This window comes from Emys orbicularis, chromosome 8, assembly GCF_028017835.1.
Source record: "Emys orbicularis isolate rEmyOrb1 chromosome 8, rEmyOrb1.hap1, whole genome shotgun sequence".
Lineage (NCBI taxonomy): Eukaryota > Metazoa > Chordata > Testudines > Emydidae > Emys > Emys orbicularis.
Window position 1 is genome coordinate 39,187,863 of NC_088690.1, and position 15,564 is coordinate 39,203,426.

Sequence of the window (15,564 nt, forward strand, 5' to 3'; positions counted from 1 at the left end):
TTGCCCATGGACGGGGACAGGGTGGAGATAGATGGCGGGGTCATGGAGGGGGTGAGTACAAGGACCGGGCCCGTGGATCGGCCCGGCCTTCCTGCTGGAACAGCACAGAGCTAGGCTGCCGGGGGCCCCGGGGCGAGCCTGGCTCGGCCTGGCTCCCGCAGAAGGAGGGTAGAGAGTGCATGAATGGCCGGCTGGGCTCCGGGCTGTGGGGGGTGGTCCTAGCGGGCTCCCGGAAACAGCCGGGCTGCGCCTTGGGGATTCAGTGTGTGCTGGGGTGGATCCTGGCTTGGCTCCCGTCCCTGGCTGGGGATGGAGGTTGAGAAGGGATTGGGTTTAGTCCTGGTGGGAAAGCCCGGTGGTGGTTAGCCCGGCTTAGGGGCTTGGAGGAGTGGGGTGGAGCCGGAGGTAGACCCCTGGCCCAGCCGTCCCTGCCCTGTGCTCCGTGGTGCAGCTGACCACCTGTCTCCCCCTTGCAGGGTGGCCAGATCTTGCGAGTCTCCACGGCCTTGAGCTGCCTGCTGGGGCTTCCCCTGCGAGTGCGGAGGATCCGAGCCGGGAGGAGCCAGCCTGGCCTTAGGTAAGCTTCCCCCAACGACCCAGAACTGGGAGACTTTCCATTAAAACGTGTTGAGGAAAAACCATGCCTAAAGTTGTGAGGGGTGGCAGGAGCGCATCCCACTCAACACACCTGGCATTGACTGTGTCTACACTGACCCTTTGCTCAAAGTCCTTCTGTGTTGCTGTGACACTAATGCAACTCCAGCAGAGGTAGCAGTGGTGGCAATGCTAGTGTAAGTTGGGGCATGGGTATTTTTTTACCACCACATTGCCTAACCCTACCTATAGGTTTTGAGGGCACAATAATAATAAAAATGCCACCAGATAATAGTATTCCTATTCACTGGAACTACACTAGTGCTACTGCAATAGTAAGAGATTTTTAGCAAAAGGCTATTGTGTCAGGAAAGGATCCAAGATTGAACTCCAGAAACTCTGAAGTCCTAACCTGTTCACGTGCTTCATGTAAATATATTAACTTCTGGCATACACTTTTGGCATCATCTATATAGTTTGTCATGGCAAAAGAGTGTTTGAATTTGTTTCACCTAGGAGGGCTTCTGTCCCCATGACCCTCCACTTGGGTCTGGCTGCCTGATTCCCTTTCCCATAAGAGATCCCATCAGTTACACCTTGTTATAAAAACATAATATGACAATATGAGATTTCAAATATGATCAAAATTGTAAAATGTCTTGCTGAAACATACAGCAAAATATTCCATCCCTAGCAAGGGAGACTGCAAACATGTCTATAAACAATGTCCCCAAATAGTGAGTATCCCTATACCAAGGCCCAAAGATCTGAATGTTTTTACCTAGACTGTTTAAGGAGCTGATGGTTAATGACTTTTTATGTGGCTGGTGTCAGTACCATGTAGGTTTTGCTTAGGACACTTGGCAGTAATTTTAGAAACAGAACCTGAACCAACAAAGAGAGGCCATATTTGGTTTTAAAAGATTGTCTGAGGCTATATGCTTTCTTTCCACTGTAGAAACTTCAAAAATATTTGTCACATGTGTGTACCTATCGAACTCAATTTAGTAATTGACATTCTTGTCTGTAGGCCTCTTCTGCTCCCTTCATTAACTACTGTCTGTCTTTGATTTGTGACATACTACTCTAATCACAATGTCACAGTTACAAGGCTATGGCATATAAAAGCCAACAGAGCTAATTATACTAATTACATTATTTTAATTTGAATCACAGTGAACGGAAACTGGTCCCGTAGCAGTTGTATACACCGCACATTGTTTATATATTTAAGTTGACAGTGTCAATTTGAAATTAGTCAGCTTCACCAAAATGAACCAAAATCATTTTGGTGAAGTTGACTTGCCCTGCCTTTGAGTACCCTTGCACACTTCAAAAAAAAATGTTGACCATGTTTTCCTATTTTATTTCCCCAATGTTTTTCTCTCCTCTTGCTTTGTGGAAGACCCACACAAATAGGAGAGTGAATGTCTGCACAGCAGGAGCTCTCAGGATGGATATTGCAGGAGAGCTCTGATCACCCTGCTGTGCACCTGACTCTAAGATGGCTTGAGTCAAGTGACTGCCCCTGATTCTATTCCAATCCTCCTCTCTGGCTCCATATAGCGGACTGGACTGGGGGGTCATCACCTTTTCCACTGCATTTTGGCTCAAGCTTTAACAAGTTCTTGCAGGGAAGGCAGGGGATTCCTGCTGCACCCCACCTCAGTCCCATCTCTCTCCCCTGTCCTGCTCCTGTGGAAGAGAAACAGGATCCCCACTAATTCCAGAACGCTATTCTGGTTCCTGTGGTTTACGGGCAGCCATGAAACTCTGTGGGAATCAGTTTGAATTTCTACTATTTTGGTTTGGGCTGAAGCTTGCAATTGTTATACTATTACTAAATATGTAATAGTTCTGTAATGTAATGTGGGTGAGTAGGCAGTCTGATGTATGTCTTAATATAGTATTATGACTTGAAGGCCTCAACATCTGTCTGGACTAGAGATGATTCGAGATTTATGTGATGGGCAGCTGGATGGTGGAGAAATCGGTTCAACAGAAATAACCTTCACTCCTGGGAAGATCAAAGGTGGAACCCACATAGCGGATACCAAAACAGCAGGGTATGTGTGTTGTAATATCTACTATTACCTGATGTAATAACTAGTTTTAACTGTTCAGCAGTTTTTAGGTTATGGCAAAAATGAGAAAAAACAAGGAAATTCATGCTGAGGACTGATACTATCTCCTTAATTCATGCTATTAGTAATGTAGATGTACAAGGGAAATAAACAAGAAACCTATGTTAATTTCCCCCTCAAATGAGAGTGTGTGCAAAACTTGACTGATCAAAGATAAAACAAAAATCTTAGGGAAAAATCTTTATTTTTAGGCTTGTAAAGAAACATCAATGACAAAAAGTTACTTGTTAGGATTTTGGCAGGGTAATATATGTTAGAGGAATGTCTAATGTCATTTCACTAATAATTATCTTCAGATTGAAATATTCCAACTTATATGTAAAATGCTCTTGAAACTTCACTTGCTGACTGATATTTACTGGTTTAAGTGGATTATGCCTGCATTACCTGTGAGTGTTTTCCAATTCCATTTTAGGAGCGTGTGCCTCCTGATGCAGGTAGCAATGCCGTGTGTGCTGTTTGCTGCTTCCCCTTCAGAACTTCATTTAAAAGGTGGGACTAATGCTGAGATGGCTCCACAGATAGACTACGCAGTGTTGGTAGGGATCAGCTTCTTTGACTTGCTAAATCTTTCAGGTGCAAAAGTAACTTGTGTACTTCTGTATGTTCCTATTACTGTTTTATATCATCAGTGGTAACTGTAGAGTAATCAAAGCAATTTTTTTCTTTTTTTGCTGTTTCAAATGTGAAATGAAATAGAATAACCTCCTTTCTATTTAAATGCTAAAATATACAAGTGAAAAATAATGTTTGATATATTAATAGTGCAATATTTCCATACTATATGTTTAAAGGGCACCAAATTCCTCACATAATTCCTTGAAACACAAAGAAGTCTGCCTCTACTTGTTTATTTCTCTTTTTATTTTTAGTTGTTAAAGATAATTTGAATTAAAAGTCTCTTTGTTCTAGAAATGCTAAGTATTAATAGGGAAGGAGGGGAGCAGGTCCTTAAGAGAATCTCTCTTACAAAATGGTCTGCAGAATAAAATGTGGAGATCCCAATCTAATTCATTCTTCATGACACTGAATATTTTTTATAGTGTATTTTGAGATCTTCACTGTAGACCAGTGTATATATATTTTTCTCTCTGTGGATTGAATGGTAGGGTGGGATATGTTAAACACAAACTAGTTCTGCATTTTTAAAGTATGCTTACTCCTCAGGTCTTTAAACCAATAATTGAAAAGTTCAATTTGACCTTTGACTGTGACATAAAAAGGAGGTAAGTTATACTGTCATGGCTTTTGAAATACTTTGTGCAGAGGGCCAGTCTCTAAGTGGAATGTGAGTCCTTTATGTTTGAGTGCTTTCCAGCCCCATTTTGTCCACTGAAGACAAAGGGAGTTTTTCTTTTGACTTCAGTGGAAGTTGTATTAGACCTGCTGAAGGCCTTCAGTTTACCCACCTATGAAAAGAGGATAAGATATATCTACTCATGGTTGTTGAGTGGCTTAATTAATGTTTGTAAATTGCTTCAAGAACATTAAATGACAATGTTATTTAAGTGCAAAGTATTATTTTAATTTCTTATATAGTGCTTACCATGCTACTGCTTATAGTCTCTACCCCAAAGAGCTTACTGCCTGTTTTTAGACATGGCTCAACAGATGAGAACAACAAACAGTAGGGTGTGAGAAAAGAGGAATAAGACATGGACTATGCTAATAAGCAGGGTGGATAAAAATAGATGATCAAAAAATGGATTTTTAATTTAAATTAGATTTTATTTAAATTAAATGCAGGTTTATTTTTAAAAACTATTTAAAATTAAAAAATTGACAACCTATAAGGCCCAAATTTATTATAATCTTATTAAGATTATTTACATTAAATACAAAAACATAATATTAAGTAGTATTTGCTCGCTACCAGGTTTTAAAGAAAGGCAAACCACTGACCTAGTGGAAGGCACTGGCTAAGCACCTGGAATCATAGTCCATTAAAGTGCTAAATTAGCTTTTGACAACTGTGGCGCCTCTTCTGCAGGTGCAGAGAGAATATTTTCTTCACTTCAGTTTATTCAGCTAGTTTAGTTCAATGACTATTTCATTCAAAATTAAGAAACCAATTGGGAGCTGAAAAAGCAGGAAAGATTATTTTCTTCTTCCAGTCTATGAATAAAAAACTAGCTGTAAGAGGATGAGATCTACTAGTTCTAAAATCTTGCAGGAGATGGTGATAAGAAACAATCAGTTCAACTCACTAGCAACATATAATGCTTCATTTGTTTAATAAAATAAGTTACCTTTAAATGCCAAGCCCGTTTTATTAGAAAAAAAGTTTATCAGAAGTTTATGTATCCACCATGTTTAAGGTAGTTTTATTGAATAAAAAATGAAGGTGTGTTGTGCATTTTTAATTTAATTTGAATTTCCACCCAAATAGAGCTTGACACAAAATAATCACAAGTAAAAAAAAAAAAAAATAATCCTCATCTGGTAAATACGAATTGCATGATTCATCATTTTCTGACATAATAAAAATATAAATATTAAGAACCTGAATAAATGTAAGTTAAGCTGTATAATGCTTAAATAGATAAAATGTGTCCTCCTGGTTAGCAAAAAGAAGCACCAAATTTAATATAAAAGCCATGTTTAGTTGCAAATATGTTAAAATAATGTTTTAATGATTACCAACTAATAAGAATCATCCTTTCAATTTAGGAAAATTAAAATTGATGATTTAAATCAAGGTTTCCTGCTTGCTGATTTAAATAATGATTAAAATCAGTGATTTTAATCAGTCTACCCTGTTAATAAGGTTGTGCAGTTAATTAGGTTCATTCTATGCATGTTGAGGGTAATGCTATGTTTTTATTTTTTGTACTCATTTCTATGGTACACATCACAAATTTCTAAGCCACTTGATCTGTCTAAAATAGCATGTTAAGGATAAGACACGTACTAGCAAACAAGTACGCTAAATCCATTTTTAGTTTTCTTGCTTATAGGAATAACTTAATTTGTAATGTCATGCACCCCTTTTCTTTCCATTTAACCATATCTGATATCCATTTTTAATAGGGGCTACTACCCCCAAGGTGGTGGTGAAGTGATAGTCCGAATGTCACCAGTCAAACAGTTAAGCCCAATAAACTTAACTGAACGTGGCACTGTGACCAAGATACATGGAAGAGCATTTGTTGCTGGAGCCTTGCCCATTAAAGTGAGTGCCTGTAATATTCCTAGAAGTAAGGGGATGTAATTTTATATAGTGTAAATAAATATTATACAATTATTTGTCTATTATGCAATCTTTATAAGTAGTTCTATAAATTTATTGGTATTATTTTCTGTAGTTCTCCACCTGTAAACCCAGGCAACCATAGTACAATGAATCCAACTGTACAGACCTTCCAAGGAGAGGAAAATTATAACAAATACAAATTTAGAGAATTCCAAAATAAAGTATTATTATATAGATTATGGTAGCACCCAAAATGGTAGGAAAGAACATTGTCCTTGTTGTAACCATTCGGAAGCCCTTGGCAGAGATTCAAGATTGGATACCTTTCTAAAAGATAGGCTTTAGCTCAACCTGAAGTGATGGCTTTGATGCAGAAATCTCTGGTTGAAATTGTCTGTCCTGTATTATACAGGAGGTCAGGCTAAATGAACCTAATGGCCTTTCTGGCCTTAAAATCTTAAGAACCTATGAAAATGTGCTATGAGCTTTCCAAACACTGAGGTATTTAGAATCTCTATCCCAAAGAGCTTGTAACTGTGACCTAAAATAGCTCTCCGCTACATAAAATGTTGTGATTTTTAAGATCAGATATCTCAAGCTTTATCAGGGCTAGATATAAAATCCTTATCTTGTAGAATGGGGGGAAATCCTGAATTTCTATTGGTATTGAAGCTCCTATGTACAGCTTTAAAATCTGTCATTGGTCCAGGACTGAATATTACCTAAACTTTGTAGGAAAACTGCACATTGAGGGGAAGGAGGATAAGTTAGATGTCATCTTACAGTTTGTAGTAGTTTACAATAATACATGAGGTACATTCATTTTAAAAGCTAGTCTCCTTATAGCTTGGAATAACATTATTCAAATATGCATTCATATGGTTAAATATATAGGGAAAATGTTAGATCAAACATTTATTTTAACTACTGTACCTGGTTCTTTTTTGTTTTACCATGCTAGCTAGCAAAAGACATGGCATCAGCAGCAGTGAGATGCATCAGAAAAGAAATCAGGGATCTTTACGTTAATATTCAGCCTGTTCGAGAACCTGATAATCAAGCCTTTGGAACTGGAAGTGGAATAATGTGAGACAAGACACAAACCTCCTATTTACTTATTTTACTGTGTTATAGTTGAGAATATGGTAATGATCCTTCTGTGACTGAGAGAGGTAGTAAACAAAAAAAGCAATACCCCTTTCCTTTTTATTAAGAATAGTAATTAGGGCACTTTATAATAAGCCAAGAAATTTCTATTTTTATTTCATCTTTGGCAGGAGAGGTTGATGTGTGTAAATCTTCTGCTAAGAATTTGTCAGGAGTTTGAATTAAATACATGTTAACAAAAACCAACTAAAACTTTGTTTTTAAGTATCTGACTGAAGCTTGAGCAGTTGAGAGAGGGAGGGATTTTTAGTTTTTTAATGTTATAATCTCAGTAGTTCTCTAGCCATTCATGGAGTTCTCTAGCAAAAACAGAGTACTCAGGACCTCGTATTTCTCATTTAAAAGCAGGAAAAATTTTGTGTGTTTGTTTGGAATAAATGCAGGCCTATTTCCTATCACAGAGATGCAAAAAAGGGAACAAATGTTATCTCCTTTGCAGATCACTTTTTTTAAAGGAAATGAAATATAAAAAACTATATTGAAGCCACATTTAACATACATATTTAAAGACAACACATTCATAATATAGTTACTAGTTAGGTCACTAACTATACCTAAATATATACAGTATGTGCAATGTGGGTAATTTTTTACTATGAGGATATTACATCTGGCTTCTCTAGCTTTTTAATATATAAGAAATATATATATTTAATATATAAATAAAGGTTAAATATATAACCTTCAATGCTGAATTTCTGTTTTTTTCTATGCACGTGACTGTGCTTTTCTGACATGACACTTCTTCCAGCATTACGTCAGGGTTGTCAGTTGGTGCTCACTCAGAGGAGTACCATCTGCTGAGTGAGCAATGAACCTCTTCCCCCGCCTGTGTATTTTTTCTTGGACATTTTCCACCCAGTTAGTGAGATCAGCCCTAGAAGTCAAAGTGTATGTTTCCATTGACTTTAACAGGAATTGATTTGGGACTCAAGTACTGATCATACCAACCATTCTTATCTTGATATCATAACCTGGTGTGCTGTGGTTGCAGATAAATGCCTAATTGCTATCTGGTAATTTACTTAATTTTTCTGTTTAGTATTGTTGCAGAAACTTCAACAGGTTGTCTGTTTGCTGGATCATCACTTGGTAAAAGAGGTGAGAGTTGTGTAAAGTATATCATGTTTCGTGCATTTAGTTTCCTACTGGATATTAAATCCATATTGTTAGTAACCAGGGGCAACAGACATTCACGGATTTTAGTTTTGCTTTATAGAATCTTAAACTTTCATTTAAAAAAATACACTGTCTTTACATCCATGTTTTTTCCACAGCATGGTGAATCAATCAACAAAGTTGTGAACTTATCCACTTATTTTAATGGATTGTTAGAGATCACTGATTTGGGAAGACTTCTGGATTATTAAAACATACACACTCCACCCCAATTCATCTGATGTAGGATTTGTCCTGTACTATATAAAGCAGAGTATATATGTTAAAGGTGTAGGAGTGAATTTGATTTAATTGATATCTTGTTTGGCTAAAGCTGCTTCTCAAAGTCTAAGGAGGCCTAGACTTTTCCCAATGCTGAGGAAGTAGGTACCATATTTATCCAGATGCACTAGTGGGATGATAGATCACAGTACTCAGAGAGTGACAAGTGAACATTTGAGCCAAGAGTGTGGCAATACAGGTGTAATTAACTGCCTTCTGTTTCCTGTTTTTTTCCACATTCTACAGTGAATGAATAATTATAAAAGTTCTGGAGTTTCTTAATCCTCCTGAACTCTCTCCCTAGGTAAGAATTCTGACAGGGTTGGAATTGAAGCTGCAGAGATGCTGCTTGGAAATCTTAGGCATGGGGGAGCAGTGGATGACTATCTGCAAGACCAGGTAAGAATCCCATACACTGACTTTAAGATGAAGTTAAGGCAGCAAGCACACAGCAAGTGGGTTTGACTGTGTATTGAATGTACATCAAGAGAGCAAAAAAAAAAAGTCTTGAATTTCAGAGTTAAAATTGCATTTCCACAGCAAGCCACAGATTTACATTCAAATAGCCACTACAGCCATAACTTTAGGAGGTGTTCAGGGGTCTCCCAAATCCAGTTACCCTGAAGTCATAGGGGAGGGGCTAGTAAATAGCCTTTTCCAGTTTCCACCCCTTAAGTGTTAGAAGGCTCCATGGAGGGGACCTCGCAGCATGACTTCTGGATTATTATAGAAATAGCAACCCACCACGATAAGCCAAAATGGACTTTTTAGGAAGTTTAAACAAGCCACTTAAGCCCATGGGGAAACACATATGACACCTGGAAAGGCTCCTGAGGCTCAAGGAGGGGTGACAACTAGCCTCCTACGACTCACTTGACGTTTCCTCTTCCTGCAGACCTCAATAAATCCAGAGGAAGAGGGTGGGAATTCCCTTCCCCCACCTCCCCATATCCACTCTCTCTAGATCCCCTCTACACAACAGATCTAGGGAAGGCAGCCCTGTTCTTGCAGACCTAAGTGCCTCAGGAGGTGACTAAGTGAGAGCAAGGGAGAACGTACTGAGGGAACATTCTTCTCCATCTTGCTTACCTGGCTCCATGCAGGAGACCTGGGGAATGAAGAACCCTTCAGCTTTCTCCAGCTAAACCACATTTAGCGCCAGGCCAGGGTGCAACAATCAACGTGTCAGAGTGGTGTTTCTAATTCAAGTCAAACTACTACATATGTGGTGAATACCTCTTTGAGTGTGTCATCATTCAGAAACCTCATTCCCAGTGTCCTGTTCAGCCCCAGGTGTAACCCAGCAATCTGAAGTCAGATGTGATTTTTTTGGTGTGGATTTTAGCAAGGGGGCTAGAATCAAGATTGCAGCGGCGTTACCATTATAAACTTAACTCGGGAATGGCTGTTACCAGTGTATAATATACATTGAAACAGCAAACCTACTTGCTTTCAGTTCACTTGTGTGCTGCTCTGACTCTTTTATGGATCAGTGTTATGGAGCTGTAGTAACGGTTTAAAAACTAATTATTATTTTTTTTCTTAAGCTGATCATTTTCATGGCATTAGCAAATGGGGTATCTAGAGTGAAAAGTGGACCAATTACACTTCATACTCAAACAGCTATACATTTTGCAGAACAGCTAACAAAGGTGAGTCCAGAGAATGGAGAAGAGTACTATCAATGGGCATTCATCCTGTGGCTTAGGCTTAGTGTGTAGCAAGCCAGAGCATGAATCTACAGCACACTAGCCTGCTGCACACTAAGGCCAGGTCTACACTACAAACTTACACGGATACAACTACGTTGCTCAGGGGTGTGAAAAATCCACAGCCCCTGAGCAATGTCGTTATACCAACCTAACGTCCTGTGTGGACAGCGCTGTGTCGACAGGAAGCCTTCTCCAGTCGACATAGCTACTGCCTCTCATGGAGGTGGAATACCTACGCTGACAGGAGAAGCCCTCCCATCAGTGTAGGTAGCATCTTCACTGAAGCGTTACAGCAATGCTGATGCACCATTTCAGTGTAGACCTGCCCAGAGTCACTGGGTGGACCCTGCTAGCAGCCAGAACTATACATTAACTCCCTGGTTTGCCACGCACTAAATCTCCGTGTAGATGAGCCCTTGATATGTATACTTTTGTAGTGTCACCCTCTGATGGCTTTTTTGTGGTGTATGTGAAATTAGTTTGGTGTTGGGATACAGGTGGTCAGAACACCACAGTTCTTACTAATTACTGGCAAACACCCCTGAAAATAAAGATCAGTGTGTTTAGAGTTCAATTTTAAATTCCTTGGCATTGGTTAGATGCTTTCACAACCTTAATTAAAAATATTTTCAGTGGAATTAATTATATATACATGTACATCTGTTTGACTAAATATATTATTATTAGACAACTAGTATTCTGGGTCTGGTCTAACTACATTATAAGTTTTTTAATACTTTGTCCTCATCATTGCAGGCTAAATTTACTGTGACAAAATCAGAAGATGAAGATTCCACTAAAGATACCTACTTTATTGAGTGCCAAGGAATGGGGTTGATAAACTCAAGCTTGTAGTTTTTCTTTAAAGAAAAAACATACCTCTGATGTATTGCACTACATTTCAGTTGACATGCTACCCAGTGGGGAACAGGAGTTACTTTATCATAAATAATTGGTTTGATTTAAATTCAGAGATGATGTAGTGATTTTGTGGTATGCTGAGAATACTTCCTGTCCTTCCTTTGGCTGTTAACAGCAAAATGAGTACTGATGAAATAGCAAATGGAATAAAATGCAAGTGTTCAGGAGAGCTGAAACTAGAGATGAGTAGCTTTAAGGATATGAGTGCACCAGAGTTGATAAACTACCATTACAACTTTTAAAAGTTACTTAAATGACACAACCATTCCCCTTAAAGCATGTAGGTTTATCATATGGGATCCTTTACATATTTGTTACGAAATAGTTCATTTCTGTTTATCTATCAGCCTTTGTCTCTAAAGTATTCTGTTTCTGTAGTCGTTTTGCTGAAATTGATATGGAAAAAATAAAGCAATTTCGGTGTACTTTAATTGGATATTTTTTGCTTATGATTTCTCCAGCAGTTTGTTGAAGTGAGGTAGATTCATTAGCTGTGAGTTAAGTTTTTTGCAAACATCATCTGGAACTTCTTTTCAGTTATCCAGGAAGGACCGTAGACACTCTCTGCTTTAAAGTCATCATCTTTCTTGCGTTAAGGGGTCAGCTCTACAAGTCTTCTCTTCTGTGCTGTAACCTGTCTTTGTTTATGACTTCGTTTATAACTTTGTCTACACTTGCAGCGACGTGTAGGGTGTGTGTAACTATATGCCACAGTGAAAGATAGGCTGCATCTACACACTCTGTGGGGTGTAGCTACACACAGCATTGAAAGGCTCTGGTAGAGGGGAGGGCTCCGGCTGGGGGTGCGGGCTCGGGGGTGGGGCTGTGGATGAGGAGCTTTGAGTGTAGGAGGGTGCTCTGGGCTGGGACTGAGGGGTTCGGAGGGAAGGAGGGGGATCAGGGCTGGGGCAGGGGGTTGGGGCGTGGGGAGAGGCTCAGGGGTGCAGTGACTCCTAGAAGCAGTGGCATATCCCTTCTCCGGCTCCTACGCAGAGGTGCAGCCATGCGACTCTGCACACTGCCCTGTCTGCAAGAACCACCCCTGCAGCTCCCATTGGCTGCAGTTCCCGGCCAATGGGGGCGCGCTTGGGCAGCGTGCAGAGCAGAGCCCCCTGGCTGCTTCTACGCGTAGGAGCCGGAGCGGGGCCATGCCGCTGCTTCCGGGAGCTGCGTGGAGTGGCCCCTGACCCTGCTCCCTGGCGGGAGCTCGAGGGCTGGATTAAAACAGCTGGTGGGCTGGATGCGGCCCATAGTTTGCCCACCCCGGCCTAAATGTTGCATTTAGGCACCTAAGTGGCCCTTAAGCACCTAAGTCCCTTTGTGGATCCAGCCTGCAGTGACTTACACAAGGTCACACAAGAAAGTAACTGCAGCAGAAGCAGGAACTGAACCTAGATCTCCAGCATCTTAAATAAGAGCCTGAACCACAAGACCTTCTTCCTACTCTAGATTGTGTCCATGGTATTTGATTTTCAGAGCTGCAGCTCAAGGGTAGTACTCTCGTTTCTTTTATGTTCATTCAGATCATTGGCTGCAGTTGCTTCACTGTGCATTTTAATTGGGATTAAAGCATTGAATTTAGGACTGAAGAATGCCCACTGAAGCTAAGAAATCGCTCCATATGTATCTGGTTAACTATATCAGCCTCTCCTTACAACTTCTTTCCTCTCAGAAATCTGTCATGCACAGAAATTGGGCAGGATTAATTTCGTAACCAATAGAAATAGCCCTTAAAAAGCTTGTATTTCTAATATTAGGAATGGCCTGGTGGTGGCAGCAGGCAACCTAATAAACCAGTGTTGTATGAATTGAAATTTAGTTTTAAAGTTGATATCAGGAGCACATCTCTCAAACACCATTCCAGGCTCTTGACTTTCAATGCTAGTACGGGGTGATGAAAGACCCAGAAAATACTTATCCAAAAGCGGAGAAGCTTGAAGGGAAGCATACATGCAGCTAACATCTCCTTTCATCAAAACACACTGCTCTAAAACAGATGTTAAATAAGTCTTCCCTGGGATTTTTTTTTTATTTGCATTACACAGGAGATTAGCATACATTCCTTATTTTCCAGAGTTGTAGGTGCTGTAGAAAAACCTAGGATAGCGAAAAGAGAGAGGGAACTGATTATGACATTTTAATGTTGACATCTCTGAAGATACTAGCTGGTGTGTATCTTGGAGTAGGGTGCGGTGTGAAGAATCTCCCTCAGTTTAAACTAAAAAAAAAAAAAAAAGTAACCAACTTGGGTCAGTTCCTCGGATGTGGCCATGTTCCACTCAGTGCCAGTGCAGGACATGAAACTAAGAAGAGGCAAAAGTGACTGTTTTTCCTAATATCGAGGCCAGTTTGGTCCCAAATGCAAGTCAGAGCAGTGTCAGAGTTGCCATAAATTATGCTCAGCTATAGTAACCCCCAAGGCATCATTTTAACAGCTGCTCAACTTGGGGAAGCCAAAAGAAGGTGGCAAAGAATCAGCTATCCACTTCTACATTACCTAGGAAAGTCTTCTATGCCTGGAGAATCCTCAGGTAGCTCACTTTTGGGACTGCTTTGCTCTGAAAGACTGGCACCAAGCAGCCATATTGGAGCCCAGGATTTAAGTTGCTCTAAAATCCAAAACAAGAATTATGATCATTATGACATGTTTTAATTCTAGACCCTGTCATATGTTATGGTTTCAAAAGCTTGAAACAAAACAGAAAAGCCTCCTCTAATGCAGTCACCCACATATTTAAAGGCAGGATTTTAGGGCAATATAATTGCTGGATTATAAATGGATTAATAGTTTTATAAGAGTTCCCTATCAAAGACTTGATCAATCATAGTTGGATCTCTCCTAGTATGCAAATAATCCAATTTAGAGTTCAGTGCTAAGCACTTTAAACCTTTGTGTAATGTACTTCACAAGGGATATTTACATTGACATTCTTTTTACAAGATGTCCACGTTTACTTGAAAAGAACCAGGAGTGCCTACCTCCCCACATACTGCAATTTGGCAACTAATGCCTTCCCTTCAGATTAAAAAACCCTCCAATAGAAATTCCTTTAAATACTGTTTTTCTTACCCTATAATCACTGCTACATTTTAACAATCAAAGAGGAATGTCTTACCACAAAGGATCTATTAGGCAACAATTGTACTTAGGATATGTTAATTCTTAGTTCATTTAATCTTTAAAATGTCTAACAGAGCTAACTCTTGTAATATTAAGAAAAGTCCACAAATGAAAGCATTGGTACATTAATCTACAACTTTTAGATTTATGTAGTCCTTTATATTCTTTTGAGTGTGTATGTGACACACACTGCTTTAAAGGTAGTAGTAAAATTGAGGATTAGCACAGGTATGATTAAAAAAAACAAACCACACCCTTTGGCCAGATGCTCAGAAGGTGTAAGTTGTCATAGCTCCATTGCCTTCTGCCCCGATATGTACTACTTGCAAATTGAACAGAATAGTATTTTTACTGAGAAAGGTATGGTCTGTTGGTTTAAACCTGGGACTGAGAGTCGGATAGTCATAGACTTTCACTTGCACCCTCTGTGGTTTTGGCAAATCACTCCATCTCTCTGCCTCTGTTTCTTCATCTACAAACAGAATGGTATATACCTGCCCCATATGGAAGAGTAATAAATGGTTAACTTTAAAAGTATTACTATTCAAAGAGACCTTGGGTACAAGGTGTTCTGTGTAGTATGGTAATTCTAGCACCAAATGGTTTTCACAAAAACGTTTACAAAAATTAATTTAGCAAAATGTGAAACTCATCCCTTTTCTTCATTTCATTCATTGCTGTGAGGTTTGTTTAGAGTCATTATGGACCATTGAAATGCTAACGTTAAGTACAGACATTTTGTTAATAAAAACAAAATAAGGACGTTCCAATGCAAAACACTCACATTAACATGGAATTGATTCTATGTGTATCCCTTCTGCCAGCGTCAATGGCAGCTACAAGGGCTGGGTTCTAAAACATGTAAGGGTTCTTCTTGGAAAATAACACAACAACTTGAGTGCCCATTCAGTCTTTGATTTCAGCTCTGAGAAAAATAAAATAAACTCTCCAGATCAGTTCTTTTCCACTTGGGAGGACTCTTGAGTTTATTTGGAATATAAAACAAAGGAATATTTTAATAAGGGAAAAGGGAACACAGACAAAAGAATAGAGCTGGGTGGAGAAACTTTGATGGAATCATATAGGGACATCAAAAATATAAAAAATGGTTTGCAAAATGAGGTCAATTTCACTGGAATTTTGTTTTGGAAAAAAACATGGAAAGAAAGTTCAGACAGCATCAAAACTGCTAGGAGTTTATCCAAAGCCCATAACCACCACTGCAACCAGCCGCAATAAGTGTCCAGTGGCTGGAAGTCCAACACCCTGACT

The 15,564-nt window shown here is 39.4% G+C and overlaps 1 protein-coding gene across 1 annotated transcript; it reads left to right on the forward strand.

The window, feature by feature from the left end:
* RTCA (RNA 3'-terminal phosphate cyclase) lies at positions 1–11,592 on the forward strand. The gene is made up of 11 exons (XM_065409470.1): positions 1–51; positions 477–577; positions 2,517–2,660; positions 3,154–3,277; positions 3,906–3,964; positions 5,769–5,910; positions 6,893–7,017; positions 8,141–8,199; positions 8,843–8,937; positions 10,086–10,190; positions 11,007–11,592. Exons 1-11 carry the CDS (start codon positions 7–9, stop codon positions 11,103–11,105), a joined length of 1,098 nt encoding a protein of 365 aa, XP_065265542.1. The 5' UTR covers positions 1–6; the 3' UTR covers positions 11,106–11,592.
* The last annotated feature ends 3,972 nt before the right edge of the window (positions 11,593–15,564 follow it).